The 23,545-nt window shown below is 35.4% G+C and overlaps 1 protein-coding gene across 1 annotated transcript; it reads left to right on the top strand.

Annotated features, from left to right (window-relative positions):
- The first annotated feature begins 349 nt into the window (after positions 1 to 349).
- Positions 350 to 22,776, top strand: LOC132557028 (inhibitor of Bruton tyrosine kinase-like). The gene is made up of 25 exons (XM_060221491.1): positions 350 to 443; positions 2,619 to 3,231; positions 4,213 to 4,309; positions 4,415 to 4,539; positions 5,051 to 5,161; positions 5,980 to 6,065; positions 6,866 to 6,956; positions 7,214 to 7,331; positions 8,078 to 8,249; positions 8,453 to 8,576; positions 10,244 to 10,445; positions 10,755 to 10,944; positions 11,543 to 11,648; positions 11,908 to 12,374; positions 12,535 to 12,624; positions 12,962 to 13,082; positions 13,474 to 13,570; positions 14,108 to 14,209; positions 14,382 to 14,499; positions 15,311 to 15,695; positions 17,178 to 17,533; positions 18,841 to 18,999; positions 19,436 to 19,582; positions 20,048 to 20,270; positions 21,009 to 22,776. Exons 2-25 carry the CDS (start codon positions 2,911 to 2,913, stop codon positions 21,150 to 21,152), a joined length of 4,152 nt encoding a protein of 1,383 aa, XP_060077474.1. The 5' UTR covers positions 350 to 443; positions 2,619 to 2,910; the 3' UTR covers positions 21,153 to 22,776.
- Positions 22,777 to 23,545: the final 769 nt, after the last annotated feature.

The following is a 23,545-nucleotide window of genomic DNA, read 5'->3' on the forward strand; positions in this document are numbered from 1 at the left end:
TTGAATTATTGATATATGTTTAAACATAAACATATTCACATTCAATTGTTAATAATCATCCAAAATCAATCCTTCTTCCATTCCGGAGATTATTTTACGGCTTTGCAATATAGTCTAATTTTATTTTTTGTTACTCTCAACACCAACACACACATTAACAAATATCACCATGTTTTCAGTATTTAGAGTATTTAGAATTTATTATTATTGTATGAATAGCAAAAATATTTTAAATGGATACTTTAACTCGATTTTTTGTTGAAATTAAACAACATAATAACATCCTGTGATGTTGGATTGGAGAGTGTTCTTCGTGTTCGTCGTGTGGCACTAAAGTGGCGAGTTCCATCTGTCATTGAACATTTTACGATGTCTTCCAAAGTTATTATGACCACAAGGAAAAATGTTTGCTTTGTTTTCTACTCCATTGAAATTTAATCCAGGTAGCATCTCCAATTTTATGATTTAATACAAAACATATATTTTTGCTGATGCTGTGCTTTCTCGAAACCCTGTTTACATAACGTAGTTTCTCCACTTATGATCATCTATGTACAGAAGGCTCGAATGAATAAATTTGTAAACTTTGTTAACTGCTCAAAGGACATTTTAAATAAAGTTCAGTAAAAAGATCGTTATGCGTTATCGCACGATTAGAAAATGGCAATTTCTGAAAGTTGTGTAATCGTCTGATCAAGATCTAACTGATAGTGGCCCCGATATACCTGATAATTAACTGAGGTCAGAATATGTTAACACTGTGAAAGTAGATCGAGGAACACTGAAGTAGAGTTGACTTCTGATAGTTTTACTAATGGCTTTCATTTTTTATTGTAATGCAAATAGGGAAAATGGTGGGTATGACAGCTTTTATAAGACTTATCAAAGTTTTTTTTACTTATATAACTAGAGACATATATAACATATATGTGATAAATAAAATAATAATAATAAAACATTATACAATTCTACTCTTACATTTGCTTCTTAAGAAATGTATTGGATATTGGAAAAACTTTACAGTAACATTTCTTTGTGGGCTACAAATAACCAGCAACAACAAGAAAATCATTACAGTTATTACAGGCTATAATTATGAAAATTGTGATGCAAGTGTCTGGTATATACATGGTAAAATGTATCTATAGAATGTTATGATGTATATGTCAGAGGGTAAATTGAAGTAAGTGTCTGTAACTTCCTGTTTAATCTGCATTCGTTACTGTCCGTGCATTTACGTGTATGTCCTTATTTGGTGTTACCTGTTAGGTAATGTCAGTGTCTGTCCTTATATGGTGTTGTCTTGAGACGTGTACATGTCCAGGTGTGACAGGTGAGGAAGTTGTGCAAGAGTGAGTGTGTAGGGTAATAAAACTAGGGATATCCCTGGGTGCTGGGCAGAATCACAGATTAGCCACGTCGCTCTGGACGTCCTCGGGAGTCCAGGCGCCACACATAGCTACGGTTAAGTTACTGACACAACCCGACAGTCGGTGTAGTGATGTAGTTGTAATCCTAAAGCAGGGGTATTAATAAAAAACGTTCAACACATAATGAATTCAAGTTAATGGTGTGACACATTGGCGCCCATGTAGGGGCCCGGGAATAGTACTTAGCCATGTCCCATCAGCATCTCTGTAACCCCTGGAAACTCAAGGACGAGTTATTTCTAGGAGGGGGAGTATGTAACCCTTTGTTAATATACTAGCTGCAATATACTACTCGGCTAGAGAGAACTTCTCTTTAGCTCGATTGGTTGAGCGTAAGACTAGTAAGCCAGGGGTCCCGGGTTCGATTCCTAGCGGAGGCATTGAGATGAAAAATGACCTCTGTTACATATATATTCATATTCCAAGGGAGAGACAAAAGACAATGAGGTCTATCCAGGATTCATACGGTTAAAGGGCATTTTAGATTAATCTAGACAGGCTTGTATATAGTGTTAAATATGATCTTTGTCACTCAGCTGGCAAAGCATGCTTCTTTGGCTCTGTTGGTAGAGCTGGTCGATTGTAATGCCATAGACCCAGGTTCAGTTCCTAGTCAGGGCACTCAACAGGAATGTATATTTTCCCTGTTCTTTCACACTAGTTTGCCATTTCATCTTTTTTTTGGAAATAACAGTGGTTTTAAGGAGAATGCCTAGAGCATGCAGCACATTGAATTTAAATGTAGATGTGTTTGATTTTACAATAACAATTACGATTGTGAATGGAATATTAAGTTACAATTAGTAAGTTGAATTAAAAGAATATGATATTTACTATATACTGTTATATTCATTGTATTACCTGTCTAGTAGGTAATAACACTACAGTCCTGTCTAATATGGCCACAAGATCTCGAGCTTAATTTGTTGGATAGGTATTTCTATAATACATAAATGATTATAACCATACACAGAAGTAATCACATCAGTTTGATAAAATTCATCTACTCCATATCAAGACGAGACAAAAATTAATAATAAAAGTATCATTGTAGACCAAACTAAACAATTTTAAACATCTGCCAAAAGAATTGTGGAATTTCATTACATTCGGTCATATTGGTTTACCTGTATGAATATGATTGATATATAACACAATACATACATTTAACCTTATTTCTAATTTCAGGTACTACTAATACAATTATGGCTGTTTAAGAGGACTTCTGATGATGGCTGCCCTGTGATGGGCATCCATTAGTTTGGCTGGTATCCAGCCACATATCAAGGCAGCTGAAAGCCGAGGGTCAGCCAACTGATAACCAGACACAGCATCAGATGGGAAGAAAAGGTCTCGACATTGCAAGGATAACACTCATTGTCATATTGATATGAAATAGAACAATATAAACAACAGATTTAACAAAAAGAAAATAAATTGTCACATCAGATCACTTGTTAGTTTTGAAGACATCTGCAAAATGCCAGGATATGAGCCAGAATGTGGTCCAAAATGTCGGTCACGACAGCATGCTCTGGAGTTTCTTTGTGCTATTACAAAGGGCAGTCTGCTGGAAGTCCAGGCCTACAGCAAGATGTGTTACTCTGCCACTCAGTTCAGTGACAACTATGGACGATGGCCACTCCATGTTGCTGCAGCCTGCGGTAAAATAGACATTGTTGAATGGTTGTTAAATGAAAAGCATGGTGACCTGACCTCCAAGGACTTGGAGTCAGGCTGGACAGCATTACATCGGGCAGCATTCTATGGCCATCTCTCTACCATTCGACTTCTACTCCAGGTGATACATGTCTTTAGATTTAAATAGTACAAAACAAGCTATATTGTTTGATATGACAGAAATACATACCTGGTTTGCATGTCAACTAATGGACATATTTTTGTTTCACGAATATAAACGTCACACATAGCATACTTTGACAGGAATTTAATCATCCAATAAATCATTTTTTTTTCATAATTATTCACTCTCCAGACATTTGCATCTACAATTCAGTTTAAGTATGTTCTTGGATTACATCTGTGTATTTGAGATTGTCATGTTTCATTTAACTTGTAAAGTGCAGACGGAATGTTTAATATTGAATCTCCTTTTGGTTGATAATGTAGTTTATACAAAATGTGAATTAGGGTTTAGATATGGATTGGGGATAGCAGCTTTATGCCTCTGAAAGCTCATTCGTTGTCCTTACATGTTATATGGCCATGTTATATATACTTGTGTAATCAGTTCTAGTTGTCATCAGTGTTTTTTATTTAAATTACGAAGATACAGAAATTCTGGTAAACATAAATAACAATGTTAATAGAAATTTTCACAAGAGGATTCAATGAGTTTAATACATATTGTGTTCATATTGTTGCAGCATGCATAGTCAGCCAAGTGTTATAAATAGTTTAAACTTGAACAAACTTTGTAACTAATTGACACACCTGGCTTCAGATCTTCATGCAGTATAAGCTTAAATATTAATGACAGGCAGTGGCAAAGCAGGCCAGATCAGTATTATGACCAATTAGAATGTTGTAATTTGTGAAAATTAATTATGATATAATCATATTTTTGAAGAATGTTGTTTGGTCAGAAATGATATGCAACCAATAATATTTGTTTGAAACATCTTCCTGCTTACTGTTTAATATATCAGATGCATTAAAATAGTTCAGGAAACCTTGTGTATCATGTGCAGTGTTTCATCAAATGAATTGCTACAGTTTGAAATATGAAATGAATTTAACAATTGCTGTTTTGTTGTGACAGTATAACAGTGACATGTACACCAGAGACCATGAAGGACTAGGACCTCTGGACTTGTTGTCCAAGGATCGACCAGATTATGTGTCCTTTTCATCCACAGGTAAGCATTGAATGCTTTTAAATTATTCACCCTATGTAATGATACTGTTTTTGTCATGTCAACAAAGTTGACCTCTGAAATGTACATAAATTTCTTATGTTATAGATCCAACTGAAACTTTCACATGGGGAGATAACTCAAACATTACCCTTGGACATTCTAGCGAAAATCGACGATCCTATCCAGAAGCTGTGGAGATTTTCAGAAAGCAAAACATCATCATTAAAAATGTAAGATATACAGAATCCTTTGGTTATACAGGTATTTTTAAAATCTGAATCTAAGAAAAAAAAGAGCAGAAGTCTATTTTCAGATCATTGAAAAAGTCAGCATTTCATGTATTTGCTTCATGTTCATTTCTATTGAGGGTGTTCCATCATAGACTTATTTTCTTTCTGATATTTAAATGTGTGTATGATTGATCTGTTGGGGTCAAGAAAATGATATAAGCAGTTACCGTCCTTCAACCTGTGTCCTCATGCACATTTACAGTAGGACTAAAAAGATGTAAGGTGTTGTTCCAATTATTAATTTTGATGTTGCATTCATTGTAGAAATTGTGATGAATTGAAAATTCAGATATGTTTACTGAAAGGTTGGAAACTTTCTGCTTGAACTGTTTTAATTTCTGAGCCAGCCATGGGATTTCGAGCTAAGACTCCAATTATGCTATACACCTGAACAGAATAATTTATTTTAGTGGAGACTTTTCTTTGTGTTGACAACAGTGATATGTTTCAGGTGGTCCTCTGTAAGTATCATACAGTGTTCCTAACTACAACGGGTCTGGTTTACACCTGTGGACATGGCCAAGGAGGCCGACTCGGCCATGGGGATGAGGAAACTTGTGTTGTAAGTTCTTTTTTGTCCTTGGATAATTAGCCCAGGAATAATTTTTCAAAAATACCCTATGTTGTTTCGTGTAATAACTCTAATTTGACCTACAAGTAAGAGTTATTACACTACAAGATATAGGAAGATTTGATTTGTCATTTGAGTTTAGCATGGTGCAATATGTGAATTGTTCAATATTTTTATTGAAATGCAGTTTTCATACCCCTATTATGAAATCATGGTTACCCCTTAAGTCATCCTTCCCAAATAATTTTGGGTTTTATTCTCATTTAACATTTGAGAGATAAAGAGATTGAATTGAGATTTGGTATGACATTATATGATTAAATCAGGTCAGATGTTTACTTATTGTGAAATCATTAAGTGGGGGATTTGTTTTCCTTGACTTTGTGGGTACTGTTTTTCCCACATTACAAGCTGCAGTTTTTCCCTCGGTGGTCGGGCATGCAGTTTTCATGTACTCTTCATCCACAAATTCATATGTCCACGATTCATTAAGATTTATTTAATTGATTTATAGAGCTATATTTAAACACAAGTTTAAAATGACTTTTTTAAAATTCATGAAAATTGAGCACTACAGAAATATATGACTTCTCTTCAGTTTTAATTTTTCAAGAGTAATGGCCCTTGAAACTACCTACATATTCCAATTTCTCAACCCTTCTCCTGGGTTGCCAGTTGGGGAAAGGGAGAGGGGGCTTTTGTTTTTACATAAACTTGTCTAGTTTTTTAATTATTTTAAAGGAGTTTATCAGTATGACTAAGATTGTATCACAGTAGTTTTTAGCTATAGTATTTGGCTAACATTACAGGTACCAAAGCTAGTCGAAGCCATCAAGGATGAAGTTTGTATTCAAGTTGCAGCAGGACAAGATCACACAGTTCTTTTGATGCAAAGGTATGGATATTATGATGTCTTATTACTTAATATTAGTCCATTGTGCATATACACCATTCTAAAAGTAAAATACATATTAAGCTATTATTCCAGAAATTGATCAGTGATAAATCTAGGCACACGTCATGTGTCACAAGTGAAAAAGATCTCACTGATATGGTATGTGTCAAATTTGCCTATTTTTTACAATAAGGCCCATTTATCATTATTATTTTTACGTCCCATAAGTGTTCACAATATAAGCTTTTCTTTGCTTTTTTTGTTCTATTTTGATGCATTAATGTAATCAGCCTGGATTGGAAGACACTAGAGGATCAGTAATGTGTTATTGTACTTCACTTTGATAATCAATCTGTCAGCCAAGCTCAAAAATAGAACCAAGGAAAATAGACAAGTTTGAAATGACAATATAATAATGCCTGGAGAAGGAGTGACTCGATTTGGCTAGGATTAAAACTTGTAGGCATTAGAACAATTAAAGATGAGTTCTTCTTAAAGGCCTAAACAAGTGTCTTCAGAAAATATCTTAAAAGATAGGCTAGACTTCAAATTTTTAGTTTAGGGCAACAGAACATGTCCAAGATTAGTTCTTCTTACATGTTTAAACAAACCTCTTTAGAAAATATCTTCAGAGTTAAAGAACTTTTAAACAAATGACATCCATAATTTCATATTGTAGTTGGTCCCTTCACCTGTCATTTGACAATCATATGTTTATTAGTGATTAACAAAAGTCTTTTCTTGTTCTTAAATGTAAACAAGATAATTTATCAAATGATGTTCATTAAATTTATTGACAGTGGTGCTGTGTTCACCTGTGGAATGAATGACAACCACCAGCTTGGTCAGTTCCCTATACCTTCTACTGGGAAAAGTTTGATTCCCAAGCAGGTAAGTTTCAGCATGTAAACACCATGGTTGTAACAAACAATGTTAATATATATACAGGTACATCTAGCTCTGCTGTAAAAGCTATAGCTGTTGTTCAGTTCCTTTTCTTATTGAAGTCTTGTAACAATTATCCTTTGTTTGCTCTATAGAAGCAGTATATATGATAAGAACTGCCGAGGGTAGAAAAACTTGAATGTTATGAGATAAATCTTCCATTAGAGACAGAGTTTACTCACCTCACAACAAAATCTTCCTAGGTAACAACAAAGAGTCACAAGGGTAAGCGGATACTGAGTGTTTGTGCAGGTCGCTTCCACACAGCCATGTTCACTTCTGATTCTGTCTTCACTTTTGGACTTAATGCTGGACAACTCGGTAAGTCAGCCATTGACCAACAGATACCGTTAAAATTAACTGTTTTTAATCATTATTTTGGTACTTTTGTTTCTAAAATTGAGTTGGTATTTCCTTACTATCTATATCTATGTAAGATTTCCTTACGTACTGTCTACAGTAAAACATGGATAAGTCAAACTCAACCAAATGAAATGTTTGACTTATCTGATGGTTTCTACTTAACAGTATTTCTGTGAACTGAAACATCATAAATGGAAGAATTACCCTATTTTCATTGCTTCTTTACTGGATATGTGTCTCATAGCATTGCATTTCGTAACAGTAATGAATAAGTAATAAATAGGTAAAAACTTTATGCAATGAAAACATCTTTTATTTAAATAAACAGTTATAAGTACGAATATAAAAAATTTCATCACAGCACATGTGAAGACATCCCCACTCTGATACACATACATTGTAACTTAGTGAAATTGATATCTAAAGCATGCAAATATTCTACTCGCATGAATATGAATATCCTAATCGGTTATTAATTCCATTAACAATATTTTTTAATACACTTGTACTCAAAAAATGCATGCTCATAGACATTATACCTTGATAAAACATTAATAGGGTTAAGAAAGATGAAGGCTGTAGAAGTTATCGCTTCTATTTCCTCTGGTTTCTGGCAGCGATACACATAGTAAGGTTCTTGTGAATATCCCAAAACAGGATTTATGTGTATTATGTTCACAGTTTTGGGTACCATTTATTTGAAGGTCACTCGAAGGGCACTGAGAAGCAGAGCCAGCCCAGACAGGTTGCTTCCCTCAATCACAGTGATGTAGTGATAAACTTGACAGCAAGTTCTGATGCTGCCATTGTTATTCTCACAGGCAAAGGTGACCTGTATGTCTTACACGAGTACCAGTGTAGGAAAATAGCCTCAAAGTAAGACAACAACTTCTATGTTTAATTATTTCTTCAGGTAAAGTTAAGGTAGGAAAATTATAATCAACCTATCTTTAAAACTTTAATTGACCTCTTGATATTGCCAAAAAAAACCCAAAAAAAGTGAAACAACATTTGAGTTGGTCGAAAAAACAATGTGTACTGTATGTGCCCAAACATGACTGTATTGGTTGTTATTTCAGGTTACAAGACATCACTAAATTGTTAGTGTCTGGAGGAAATCTTGACCATAACACTGACCTAGATATCATCCAGGAGAAAGGAGGATCTGAGCTAATGGTTGTTCTACTCAGTGAATCGGGAAATGTAAGTCTTACACTAGTTACAGTGAATATTTCGACAGAAACATTTAAGTGTACAATCTTGAGGGAAGTTGTGGTAAAACTTAACCCACTGATTTGCTGGAGTTGTTATTCTTCATCAAGAGATTTTCTTATAAATGGCATATTGTTTGAATTGACTTATGAAGAACTTTGATTTCATCTACAGATTTTATTAGCCCACCATCTAATAGATGGTGGGTTATTCAAATCACCCTGCGTCCGTGGTCCGTGGTCCGTCCATCCGTCCGTAAACAATTCTTGTTACCACTATTTCTGGAAAAGTACTGGATGGATCTTTCTCAAATTTCATATGCAGTTTCCCCTTGGTCCCTCGTTGTGCATTGTACCTTTTTTGGACTGATTCGAATTCAAGATGGCCGACAGGCAGCCATCTTGAATTTTGGAAGTAAAAGTTTGTTACTGCTATTTCTTGGAAAGTACTGGATAGATCTTTCTCAAATTCCATATGCAGTTTTCCCTTGGTCCCTAGTTGTGCATTGTACCTTTTTTGGACTGATTCGAATTCAAGATGGCCGAGAGGTGGCCATCTTGGATTTTGGATGTAAAAGTTTGTTACCGCTATTTCTAGGAAAGTACTGGATGGATCTTTCTCAAATTTCATATGCAGTTTTCCCTTGGTCCCTAGTTGTGCATTGTACCTTTTTTGGACTGATTCGAATTCAAGATGGCCGAGAGGTGGCCATCTTGGATTTTGGATGTAAAAGTTTGTTACCGCTATTTCTAGGAAAGTACTGGATGGATCTTTCTCAAATTTCATATGCAGTTTCCCCTTGGTCCCTAGTTGTGCATTGTACCTTTTTTGGACTGATTAGAATTCAAGATGGCAGACAGGTGGCCATCTTGGATTTTGAATGTAAAAGTTTGTTACTGCTATTTCTTGGAAAGTACTGGATGGATATTTCTCAAATTTCATATGCAGGTTTCCTTTGGTTCCAAGTTGTGCATTATACCTTTTTGGACTGATTCGAATTCAAGATGGCCGACAGGTGGCCATCTTGGATTTTGGATGTAAAAGTTTGTTACCGCTATTTCTAGGAAAGTACTGGATGGATCTTTCTCAAATTTCATATGCAGTTTCCCCTTGGTCCCTAGTTGTGCATTGTACCTTTTTTGGACTGATTAGAAATCAAGGTGGCCCACAGGCAGCCATCTTGGATGTCGACAGTAATACAGCACAAGCATATTGTCCATTATCCACCTGTAACTGACTGCTATCTAATGATACTTTGGGATCTTTTTCAAATGATATTTGCTAATAGGTGCTTAATAAAAATATCTTGTGCCATCATTGAGTACATTCAATGAAGACCAGTTCATGAACATTTACAACACCTGTAACAAACAAAAAAAAATAAACAAATCTTCAAGAACTGAAAACAGATCCTCAAATGGTGGGCACCAAGATCCCTCTGGGATCTCTTGTTGGTACTGTTACTCAATGAATTCATGTCCACAAACTATCAAAATTAAAAGTGGATTTATGAAGCCATATTTATCCACAAAATTAAGTGTCCAAGGAATGAAGAACTACAAAAATATATGATTTTGCAGTAACAGGTCACATAACCTTGTATTTAAGAGCTCATCAGAAAACATTAAAAATAAACCTAAACATTTTATTTTTGTTAGGTGTTGATATGGCGAGCATCACTGCCTAAACTGAGACAGTGTCAATGGCGCATACGTCATCAGCTGATCATTAAGGATATGAGTCTCAGTAGGTCTTCAATAGGAATCATCACAGACAAAGGCGAGGGCTTTCTGGGGACTATTGCTGCAGCAAAACCCACAAGTGTTAAAGACACCATTCAACAGCATTCCAGAACTAAAGGTTACTATCATTGTTTCAGTAATACAGGTCTTTCCTCTTACTGGATTTATTATAAGGAGATTTCAATGACACAAGTATGTTCAGTGCACAGATATCTCAAATGCAGATATAAGTTACAGGTCTTAGTCATGAGAGTTCAAATCCCTTGTAATGTAAATTAATATTTTGAATCTTAGTTTTAAAATGTTTATGATGTGATACGCTTGAATAAAGCCTTTATTGAATCTAAACAATAGGTCTGGCCTTTGGCATATTTCACAGATCATAATATGTTTTTCATAGCATTAAATGTTGTTGGTACATGATTAGGTGAGCGAGGTCGTGGCCATGGAGACCATCGTCCTGATGAATTTAACATGAGCTTGCTTGACTTGATGCTGAAAGATGGAGATGAGGAGGTACAGATCCACCGTATCCCACACATCCATCGTGGACTCACTATTCAAAGTGACATAAAGGGCCGTAACTATGCTGTACAGCAGGCACAAGTGAACCTGTGGTATGACATCATCATCCTAAAATTTAAAAAAAAAATTGATATTTACCACTAGTTATACCTGAGCTTTAGTATTCTTTTTGTTTTTTAATTTGATATGGTCGAAATAACATGTCACTTTTACTGTCATGTATATCAATTAGATATTATAATTCAAAATTCAAGTTATATATATATACCTTTCCTTGTTACATTTGACTGATGAATTCAATCCTTTCTTTACAATTTCCTTCTGATGATCCATATTAGGTATATATTTTGGGAAGTAAAAGTTAACAATGACAAAGTAGTAACCGAGTACATTTTCTAAATACCTCCTCAGGGATTTTAATCCCAAGACTAGAAATCACTAACCATGTGCTCTGCTTACTGTCAAAAAATAAATCCTCTTGTAAGCAAGTGATACTGTGTAACATGACATGTTATGTGTATGTGAAATTTTCATGGCTTTTATGATTTAAGATGAAATGCAATGAATAAGAGTTATGTGTGTAGTTGTGTCTGTGGTTTAAACCGGGAAAGAAAGTACCCACTAAATTACAGTTTATGAATATATCTATTTCACCAAAGTGACATTACTAAAAAGAGTAATTTGTTTCAGTATCACAGATGTTCCCTGCCTCAGTACTTCAACATTCATAGAAAACTTTACAGGACTTCTGGAGGAAGCAGATGAATATGATTTGATTCATGACATTATTATACAGGTAATCTAGGGGGAGAGTATGCTAACAGTGTCAGACAGTTCAATTGGCTGCTGGATTGTAGAAATATTTATCAAAAGGTTAATGTAACTGTAGACCAAAATCTAAATTTATATAGAATAACCTGGTATGCTGAGAGTCTTTGTGACATATATTAAGTAAGTTGGAAAGTGAATGTTTGATTGTATTACCTTGTGTCAGAATAATTTTATACTTCCTAGAGGCATATGTTGCTTCAGAGAGAGTTTTATGATATTTGTAGGCAGGAGGGCACACATGGCCAGCCCATAAGTACATCCTACTAAGCAGGAGTGACTACTTCAACAAGCTCATGGCCGAGTGCAAGAAGAAAGACTCATTGACCAGTCATCAGGTTATTCAGATCAATGACATCCATCCAGAAATCTTTGAGCAGTTACTAACCTTCCTTTACACTGACTCCTGTAGCCTCCTTATCCCAGGGACCAAGTTTGACTTGAGTCCATGGACTGCCCCACCCCAGGGCCAGGGGGATGGCTTAGATCACAGGAATGAGGTGGAGAAGAGAAACAGTCCTGATATTTATTTCTCCAAGTCAGAGAAAGAGATGTCAGCCTTTGAGGTTCATCAGAAAAGGAAAAGTACCAGTAAGGAAACTAAAGATAACGGCAATAAAGCCAAAACTAAAAACCCTGTCAGGATGTTGATGGACGCCGCCAAAAAATTTGGAATTAAAGGATTGGGGAAGAGGTAACAAAGATTTGAAATCATGTATTTTATACAAAATTGTTGAAGCAAAAGATATAGCAAAATTTTCCTCTTTAAAACTTTAAAATCTGTTTGAAGTTATGATAGTTTGTAAAATCATTTTTATAAATTTCAGTGTTCATTTTTTTACCTCTGTTGTTAGATTGGAGACTGTGAAGTATGTAAATGGAGGAATTGAACTAGCCAAGAAACATTCTACTTTACCAAAGATGAAGTTTGACCGACAGAGACTGTAAGTTAACACATAAAAATAAACATTTCTTGGATTAAATTTCAGTAAAAATTTGTGTTGTTAATCTCAAAGAAGTCATATAGGGGACATGATCCTAACACGAGTATAATCATTATCCCTGGTACAATGTAATGATCATATCAGGGACTCCAACCGTTACTATTGACACCATGCTACACTGATCATTTCTCAGGATTTATAGTTTCACTACCTTTCAGAATTGCGGGTCAAATATCATACTTTTAATCTCAAATAAAAAAGATGGTTATATCAACATTATATTCTATCTAATCAACAATACACCTTATAAACATAAACTTTCTTTCTGTGTCCACAGGCGTGATATGTATGATGTTAGTATCCAGTCAGAAGATAACACTGTGATACACTGTCACAAGTGTGTGTTAGTTGCCAGACTGGAGTACTTCCACAGCATGCTAGGCAGTGGCTGGATTGAGGTAAGACATAATACTAACACATTCTTAGATCTTTGTATACCTGATTATCACCCCTGGTGACCTTGCACCACCCGGTTAGCAGATGCAAGCTGTTACACTCTCAGTTTAAAAATAATGCAATGTATGTATTAGGCATGTTGTCGATGCATTTTTCATTTCTTGGTTGTATAATTATCATTAAAATAACTTGTATCTTCAAGATTTGTGCATGGGTAAATCTTGGGAAGATGTTGTGTCACGTACCAAAAGTTGTTCAGTTTTACATTACATTGACCATCTAGGTCTTCTGAGCTCTCTTGGGGAACATGCTTAAGACCTAATGTTTGGTTATAATATAGTGAAATGTACCTCACATAGAATGGAGGTGATATGATGTAACCTTGTTTTCCAGACATCCAACACGACCTCTCTGTCACTACCTGTTCCTGGAGACATATTGGAAATACTTATAGACTTTCTGTACACAGACACATCCCAAGTAGTTGAAGGTGGGTGTTGCATGATCAATACCAAACACTCAGTTTATTGTAGCTTCATAAAGACACATTATTTCAGTATATTTTATTTCTAACTTACATTTGTTACTTAAAATGGCTGATTCTGAATACTGACTGAAATATCTGCCATTAGTTGATCGATCATCCCTGCAAACTCTTCATTGTTTATAAAGTCATAATTAAAACAGTTTTAGCACGATAATATTTGGGTCACAATTTGATTATTCTGTAGTTTGAAATTTTGTTTTACAAAATTCTTTGATGAAAGTCACCAACAGGCATTTTAAGCATATTTACCATTGAATATCTGTTTGTAGTTATATACATACGATAATGAACTTGTAATGTACGAAAGAATATAAAGGAAATCATGTTTGGTTATAAAAGTTAAAATTACCGCTACTATGTTGTGCTGGAAAAAGTAAAACAAACTATGATAAACTTCTCCCTGCTGTTTCCTTTCCTGTCAAAATGAAAACCATAATTTTATAATCTAAAAGCAATAATTTGAAAAATATTCATTTACAGAGTGTGACAATGCTGAGTTCCTGTGTAACATTCTGGTGTCAGCTGATCAGTTGTTGATTACACGGCTAAAGGAGATGTGTGAGGTGTCCATCGCCACACTCAGTAAGTTTTCTCCTATATCTATCTAGTTCAGTTTGAAAATCACTACATAATAAAAAAGTGAATGTTTTCCCATTAATTGAGCAATCCTGATTAACCCAGGCACTAGAACCAAATCAAAAACAAAAATTTGAAGTCTGAAGTATTGATAAATCATCACTATTGTATTTTCCAGTAAACTTGAAGAATGTGGCAGAGATCCTTGAGTTTGCCTGTGTGTACAACGCTCAGCAACTGCAGGCTGTTTGTCAGGAATTCATCGTTATCAACCTGGCAGCCATGTTTGAGGGCAGGTATGTAGGGGCAGAAGGGACTTGGGTTTTTTGGGGGTTTTTTTGTTGTTGTTGAACAGGATAATTGATTTGGGTGTTTTTTCAGTTTTCAAATTTGCATCAAGCTTACTGTTTCTTATCAGTTTTTTGTGCTGTCAATCTTGAAGTTTTTTGTTCATTCTATACAGCATATACAACCAGACCAGAAGACGTGTTATATGTAGTGTAAGTCTAAGAATGAGATATGTATGTAAATATTTCGTAACATCTCTGCTATATAGCTGTTGCATTTTACATTTTCTCTTTCGTTTTAGTTATTTTTCGCTATATATGCATTTCAACTGAAATCCGTGAATTCTAGACGCCAGTGAAATATTTAAAATGTCACTGATATTATGGATTAGTGGTATAGTACCTAAATATCATTTAACAAAATATAGAATATGAAAATATACCTTTACAATGTAACATTAATTTAACTACATTTTGATTAACTGAGTGAAGTCAGTGATGCATGATAACAAGATGTGTACCCATTGAAAATGGATTTACTCATAAACATTTATTTTCAAAATACATTACAAATGCTAATATAAGATTATATTGATGTAAATGTAGTCAGCGAAAAAGCAGAAACAAGAGCACAGTCAAATTTAACCCCTGGGAAAATTTTTCAAAAAACTATTTTAAAGAACTGATAAGTAAATGTTTTCATAAAAATTGGGGAAATATACAAATACTTTGAGATTTGTAAAGGAAAAGGTTGTTGGAATGACCATTTCATTCTCACACTGAAGGACTCGATAAACATTATTTTTTCTGTGTATAACAGACACCTTGATGTTCTGAGTGACGATGTCCTGGCTGGTCTAACTGTCTACTATCACAACAAGACTAAGGCCATGTCACGACGTATCATTACACCATACTTTGACGGCCCTAGCAAGGACTTCCTTGAGTGTTTGGCAGCAGACATGGACAGTGAAGGTCCTACATTGACTAATGAGGGCAGTCAAAAGAAGAACAAGTCAAAAAAGAGGAGAAGCCGTCAGAAAAGCTTAAGTGAGGATTTGGAAAAGACAGCTCAAATTAGATCACAGAAACGTGATCGACAGATATCAGTTAGCTCAGATCATAGTGTTAAGTCTGAGGAGGAAAGCTTGGATAACATCCTGAACTTACTGGCCTCTAGTCCTGGCAGTGGGGAACCTCTACAGGTAACTATCATCCTAAATTTACTAGTCACCAATCCTGATAACACTGAACCCCTCGGGTAACTACCATCCTAAATTTACTGGCCACCAATCCTGATAACACTGAACCCCTCAGGTAACTACCATCCTAAATTTACTGGTCACCAATCCTGATAACACTGAACCCCTCGGGTAACTACCATCCTAAACTTACTGGACACCAATCCTGATAACACTGACCCCCTCAGGTAACTACCATCCTAAACTTACTGGCCACCAATCCTGATAACACTGAACCCCTCGGGTAATTACCATCCTAAATTTACTGGCCACCAATCCTGATAACACTGAACCCCTCAGGTAACTACCATCCAAAATTTACTAGTCACCAATCCTGATAACACTGACCCCCTCAGGTAACTACCATCCTAAACTTACTGGCCACCAATCCTGATAACACTGAACCCCTCGGGTAACTACCATCCTAAATTTACTGGCCACCAATCCTGATAACACTGAACCCCTCGAGTAACTACCATCCTAAATTTACTGGCCACCAATCCTGATAACACTGAACCCCTCAGGTAACTACCATCCTAAATTTACTAGTCACCAATCCTGATAACACTGAACCCCTCGAGTAACTACCATCCTAAATTTACTAGTCACCAATCCTGATAACACTGAACCCCTCAGGTAACTACCATCCTAAACTTACTAGTCACCAATCCTGATAACACTGAACCCCTCAGGTAACTACCATCCTAAACTTACTGGTCTCCAGCCCCGGTAATGAAGATCCTAACAGATACCTGGTAATAACCATTCTAAATTTACTGGTCTCCAGCCCCGGTAATGAAGATCCTAACAGATACCTGGTAATAACCATTCTAAATTTACTGGTCTCCAGCCCCGGTAATGAAGATCCTAACAGATACCTGGTAATAACCGTTCTAAATTTACTGGTCTCCAGCCCCGGTAATGAAGAACCTAACAGATAATAACCATTCTAAATACCTCCAGCCCCGGTAATAACCGATTCTGGTAATAAAATTTACTGGTCTCCAGCCCCGGTAATGAAGAACCTAACAGATAATAACCATTCTAAATTTACTGGTCTCCAGCCCCGGTAATGAAGAACCTAACAGGTAATAACCATTCTAAATTAATTGGTCTCCAGCCCCGGTAATGAAGAACCTAACAGGTCATAACCATTCTAAATTTACTGGTCTCCAGCCTGGTTACGTACACCCTTACAGGGTATTATGATTCTAAACATACCATTGTCATGTTCTGGTAGATGGTTAGCACTCACAATCTTGAAGAAGTACAAAGAACAAAGTTTTGAATGATTTCAAGCCCCCTCAAGACTGTATTAAGTATATAAAGCATTTACCATTTGCAATTTTACAAGGATTATAGTTTTTTAATCTTAGCCTAATCTGTAACAGGAATTCATTTCCGTTTTAGCTGGAGGTGTAATATTTAATGGAATTTATGTTTCAGTGTCAAGTAGCAGAGAACCAAACAGAAAAACAGGTGGTTGAGAAGATTTTACCAACAGAAGAAGTGTTGACAAGGAAAAATAAACAGAGATCTAATAGTAGTCAGAAACCATTAACAATAAGTCTGACGTCAAGGTCACATGACCGCTTTCCTGTGGCTTCAACAACTGCGGTGACGTCCCCAGAACATCAATCATCAATAGCCTGGCAGAAGTCTCCTACACCACACAAATCTCCTATTCCACAGAATACCACCACCCCAAAAGTACAGCCTGTCCCAACCATAGATACGACTTGCTCCAGAGGTTCAAGTTCAGCTCTCAGTTTGCGTGAAATAATGGAAGAAGAAAATAGGAGGTAAGGAATTACGCTCACATTTTTAGTACTTATCCTACACTACCATTCCTGGTATTTGTCCTTATACAAAAATCATCAAATTCTAATTAGACACAGACAATACAACTATCACTAGATAAAACCTGTTTGATCCAAATTGTTCCACATTTTAAAAAGACAATAGGGCTTCACACATCAGAGTGATTAGTGTTAAATACATGTTTGTTGTACACTGTTAGTTTGATAATAGACTAATTCACAAATTCTCTGAAACTACCATTCTGGTGAATTTTGTTTTGATTGTTACTGGGTGTTATACCCTGGAGTTACAGTCCAGGTGAATTTTGTAAATGTTGTGACTGGTTGTTATACCCTGGAGTTACAGTCTTGGTGAATTTTGTTATGATTGTTACTGAGTGTTATACCCTGGAGTTACAGTCCAGGTGAATTTTGTAAATGTTGTGACTGATTGTTACACCCTGGAGTTACAGTCTTGGTGAATTTTGTTATGATTGTTACTGGGTGTTATACCCTGAATCTACAATCCTGGTGAATTTTGTTAATGTTATGACTGGTTGTTAAACCCTGACGCTACAGTCTGGTGAATTTTGTTAATGTTGTGACTGGTGAATTTTGTGAATTTTGTTAATGTTGTGACTGGTTGTTAAACTCTGAATTTTGCTAACATTGTGACTGGTTGTTAAACCCTGACGCTACACTCCTGGTGAATTTTGTTAATGTTGTGACTGGTTGTTGAACCCTGGAGCTACAGTCCAGATGAATTTTGTTAACATTGTGACTGGTTGTTAAACCCTGACGCTGTTAATGTTGTAACTGGTTGTTAAACCCTGACGCTACAATCCTGGTGAATTTTATAAATGTTGTGACAGGTTGTTAAACCCTGACGCTACAGTCCTGGTAAATTTTGTTAATGTTGTGACTGGTTGTTGAACCCTGGAGCTACAGTCCAGATGAATTTTGTTAACATTGTGACTGGTTGTTAAACCCTGACGCTACAGTCCTGGTGAATTTTGTGAATGTTATGACTGGTTGTTAAACCCTGATGCTACAGTAATGGTGAATTTTGTTAATGTTATGACTGATGTTAAACCCTGACGCTACAATCCTGGTGAATTCTATAAATGTTGTGACTGGTTGTTGAACCCTGGAGCTACAGTCCAGATGAATTTTGTTAACATTGTGACTGGTGCTACACGCTGAAGCTTCAGTCCTGGTGAATTTTGTTAACATTGTTATTGTTTGTAAATAAAATAGGTGAAATTCAAAAAAAAAAGTTTCATTTCATTACTTTTGCTTTAATATCTTAGGATTAAAAGTCCAGCCAAGAGCAGCTCCAAATTTTCATGGAAGGAAGCTAAGAAACAACAGAAAGCTGTGGCAGTTAACAGTAGTAGTCAGCCATTGAAGGGAAGTAATCCAGCAGAACCCCAAACTCCACAGACACCCAACAAATCAACATGTCCATGGTAAGCGTTGTTTACTCATTACTTCTAGTTTCTACAACACCTGAAGAAAACCAGAAAATTTTCCTAAAGCAGCCATTGTTAGTAAATTGTTTTTATACAAGAAGAATAGTTGCTTTTTCACTGCCAACTTGAATATTACTGGAGGACTCCTTGCAATGAGTATCAATATCAATACATACATGATTACACAAGCATTTTTTTTTATATCTCTTTGATTAAATTGAAAGTCCAGCAGAAAGGAATTTTGTCAATAAAAGATAACCACCTGTGGGTTTTCCAAAAGAATAGAAAAAATATGGTCCTTTTTTTTGTTGTAAAATTATACTTTCTTTTCTAATTTCACATAGGAACAGATTGCTGTATTGATCTTTTAAATGATGTTTTTGTGAAAGCATTGTTTATTTCTAAAAGAAAAACATGTTTTGCATATTTCCAGGGGTGATGTGAATACTACTGTAAAATCCTTCAGAGATTTGATGTCTGAGGACAGCAGTAAAGCAGTCAAACAACCCTTGCCAACTAAACAGACCATCCAGTCAGCCCTTGTAACTCACAAAGGATTCAAACCCAAACCCACAGTCAGGTAAGGACATTATACTACTGGGCAGTAGTCACAAAGGATTCAAACCCAAACCCACAGTCAGGTAAGGACATTATACAACTGGGCAGTAGTCACAAAGGATTCAAACCCAAACCCACAGTCAGGTAAGGACATTATACTACTGGGCAGTGCTCCCTAAGGATCCAAACAAAACCTGGACAGTACAAGGTAGTACCAGGTATTAGGTAAGGACATTAAAATTGGGCAGTGCTTAAGATAACCTGGAGTCAGGTATACCAGGTATTACACCTAAAAACAACAAAGTTGGGAGTATATGCTGGAGTCAAATGGTTTGCGCCATAAGTAGAAGTTCCTTATAATGGCCTCTCAGACTTGTTAAGTCAACATCAGAAATATAATAATGTGGATGAAAGCATAAGTTTTCAGCTTTTCTATGTGAATTTACGTTGTAACCTAAGTATTGCAGTCTGAACTTTGATTTTACAGTTGGGGAATACCAACAAGTCATGTCCGAGAGGAGGGACCACAGAGTGACCCTGTATGGGAAGAACCTCCAAGCCCAAGGAGTCCAGACAATCCCTGGACTAAAAAGGTCATGACCAGCCCCTCCCCCGGCGATTCTGTGTGCTTCACTGATATTGTCAAGGATGAACAACAGATGACTGAGACCCTGGCTAAGGCAGCCAAGAAACCCCTCAGTCTGATACAAGTAGGCATAATTTTTGTTCCCTTTTTAAGTAATAGACCTTGAGATTGATTTTATTTTGGAAAGTTAATTAACAGATTAACAAAGTATATCAAAAAGTTTTGTCCCAGGTTTTGAATTTGCTATTATATTTCCTTAAAGAACTAAGTCAATAAGTGAAAATATTACCATGGATCCTTTAGATATTCATTATCTTTTATAAACAAATGAAGCTCGACTGTGAGATGGCTGGATGACTAGGGAAATCTAGTATTGGAAAGGATCATTTGTTCCCAGATGAAACAATAGCTTCTGTATTAAGCAAGCCAAAACAATGATGATTGTAGAACAAGAAAACAGAATTAACAGATGACAAGGACAAAAAATTTATATTGTTGTTGTGTGATAAAGGGAAGACTTGGCAGAAATCAGGAAAGGTTCAGTTCTGTGTTGGTAATAGCTTTACTGAGTTAATGTTCAATTGTCGCAACATACAACAGAAATTTAACTTCTTGTATCATACAATGCTAAAAGTACTGGCTATGATTTTTTAAAAAATGAAAGCTGATAAATTTATTAATTTTCAAAAGGTAGAAAATGAAAGTTTAGTAGCTTGAAATATTAAATAACAGATTTATGGCATTCACAAGTACTGTGAAGGTTATTCTCTGAAGACCACACAACTTATAATTTAAAATATTTTTATTTCTTTTATTTGGTTTTACCTGCTAAGCTATAACTTTGTTTTGTTTGTGTTGACAGATGGAGGAACAAGCTATTCAGGAGCTGTTGGTACACTACAGAGCTGCAGACAATTTGGATGAACAGATAACAGTTGAAAGAGTCATGCAGCAAATGGCAACACCTCTGTGGAAAAAGTCAGCAAAGAATTTCATCACTAGTTAATTATTACTGTTGGTGAAAATGTCATCAGACTGCCGAAAAACGTAGCCAAAATCAAGATTTCTGTCATAAGATTGACTTTTGAAGCCATGATAGGTACTGACTAAAAGTGAAGATGAATACAGGCACAAAATATACACATGTATTGCAACTACAAAATTTATACTTTAGAATAGACATGTAATTTTTTTCCCAGTGTTCATATGGTGCAGGAAAACATCATCAAATTGTTGTGTTCATTTGTGACCTAAACACCTCATATATCAACATTACCTTATATTTAGAGATCACCGTACTTATAAATCAAGAACACACGACAGCAGAAGTAAGCAAAAAAGTATATGTAATGTGTTTTGAGCAAAAGACAAAAAATTACCGTTCAGAGAAAGGTATTCAGCAATGTTCAAACAAAAATGACCCACGTCATACTCACATGTTGATATTTAAACCTTGTGCATTCTTCTCTATGTAGCAAGGAGTAAGAATAGCTCCTGGTGCTTAACATATTTTTGTAGACTTAGATGTCTGGCTTCCTGTCAGCTGTTGACTTGTGTGTGGGAATACCAGCTTTATGATTGTGTGTAGGTTTGATGTGTGTTTGAGATGACTGCAACAATAAGTGTTGAAAGGTTTGCTTTGTATAGGAGACTGGCAGGTTCATGTGTATGTAGATTTGATGTATGGTTTAGGTGAATGCCAAGGTGAGTGTTTGAAGGTTGGATGCATTTAGCAGAGAAGCATACTAGAGGTTTCAATGCAAATGAAATAATGAAAGGAGAAAATTTATCTAGAAATATTAGTTATGTATTTATGTTAGTATTCAGAATTTACATCAGGAATGCTTAATGGATTTAAGATACTTACATACAGCATCCTATTCAAGAATTATCATCAACCAGTTCAAACCCCCCGAGTTTGATTTATATCAGCATTTGAAAAAGAATTTGTACACAATCTGTGGTAATTGATATATAGTGTATTCCTTTAAAAACACATTGTTAAAAAACACTAAAGTGAATATTTCACTAGTGACCTCCTGAAGATAGGGCATATTTGTTTCAGGATCAAATTAGAGCAAGAAAGAATGTAATGAAAATATGAAAGTGTCATACATGTTTCCTTATCTTCATCATATACTACTTAATGTGTGTTTGATAGTGTGGACATAAGTTTCTTCAGAATAAGGAAACCGTATCATTAAAAGCATTGCTGATTGTTTTTTGCCAGTAAGGAAATATGTATTTTGCAGAACATGTATCAAAAGTCACCAAAAAAGTATTCATTGAAGGGTTTTATGGAAAGTGCTACTATATTGACCTTGTTTTAGTTCATATTTTTATTCTTGTTGATATTATTTTACACTGTTTTTGCTGATGATGATGTAAATATTAATTTACATAAAGTTTGCTGATAATGTAAATAATGTTAGTATTTATTATACATGTACCTTGTTTTTATTATTGTTAAATAGTGTTAGTGGTTATCTCCCCTTCATTATTGTCTCTTGGTGGAGTCGAATTCTGGTGATAGGTAAATTCGCGGGGCACCTGGCCACCTGAAATAAGACAGCTATTAACTAATTATGTATGTTCCTATTTTGACTACAAATAAAAAAGGCTTTATTGATTAGTAAAGGAAGGGGGATGACTGGTGTTTGTAAAATATTAGTAAACAAAGGAAGGGGGATGACTGGTGTTTGTAAAATATTAGTAAACAAAGGAAGGGGGATGACTGGTGTTTGTAAAATATTAGTAAAGGATGGCTTTTTACAATTATATACATTAATCAGTCATTGACCAGTAGATGTCATTATACTGACACACCCTAGTCTTGTGAATAAAGATCTGGTATGATAGTCAGATACTGGCTATAATTATTTCTCGAGCTTTAACAATGTTATCAAGTGAGGGTAAATGTTGCGAGATTATAATGATTGTTGACACTCAACACAAAGTATCGAGAAGTGATGAAACTATTCTTTATTAGGCAGCAGTAAATGTTGTCAGATCAGGATTAATTGCTGATGTTATGGTAAGTGATAATATAGTTTGTTGACTACAGAACAATGATGAAATAAGATTTCAGAATAGTGTATGTGCTACTAAGAATCAACCTTTGGTAAAATCTGTTATAGTGTCCTGATATTTTCCCACGAAGATTACATTTGATAAATGATAAGTTTGACCTAATAAGTTTTATTTCAATGCTTTTTTTGCCAGGTTTGCAAATAAGATACTGCTGCCCCTTGTACTTAAGAAAACAAATGACAGATATTGCCATAGTTTGTACAATAGTTATTTCAGACATTCACATTGATCAGTTACTCATTAAATCAGACCTTGTTTTATTCTCTGGGTTGTAATATCTTCTACATTGCCATTCTGATCTGATTATAT

The sequence above is a fragment of the Ylistrum balloti genome, unplaced genomic scaffold (genome assembly GCF_031769215.1).
Source record: "Ylistrum balloti isolate Yb309-2 unplaced genomic scaffold, AGI_CSIRO_Ybal_v1 Utg370614, whole genome shotgun sequence".
Lineage (NCBI taxonomy): Eukaryota > Metazoa > Mollusca > Bivalvia > Pectinida > Pectinidae > Ylistrum > Ylistrum balloti.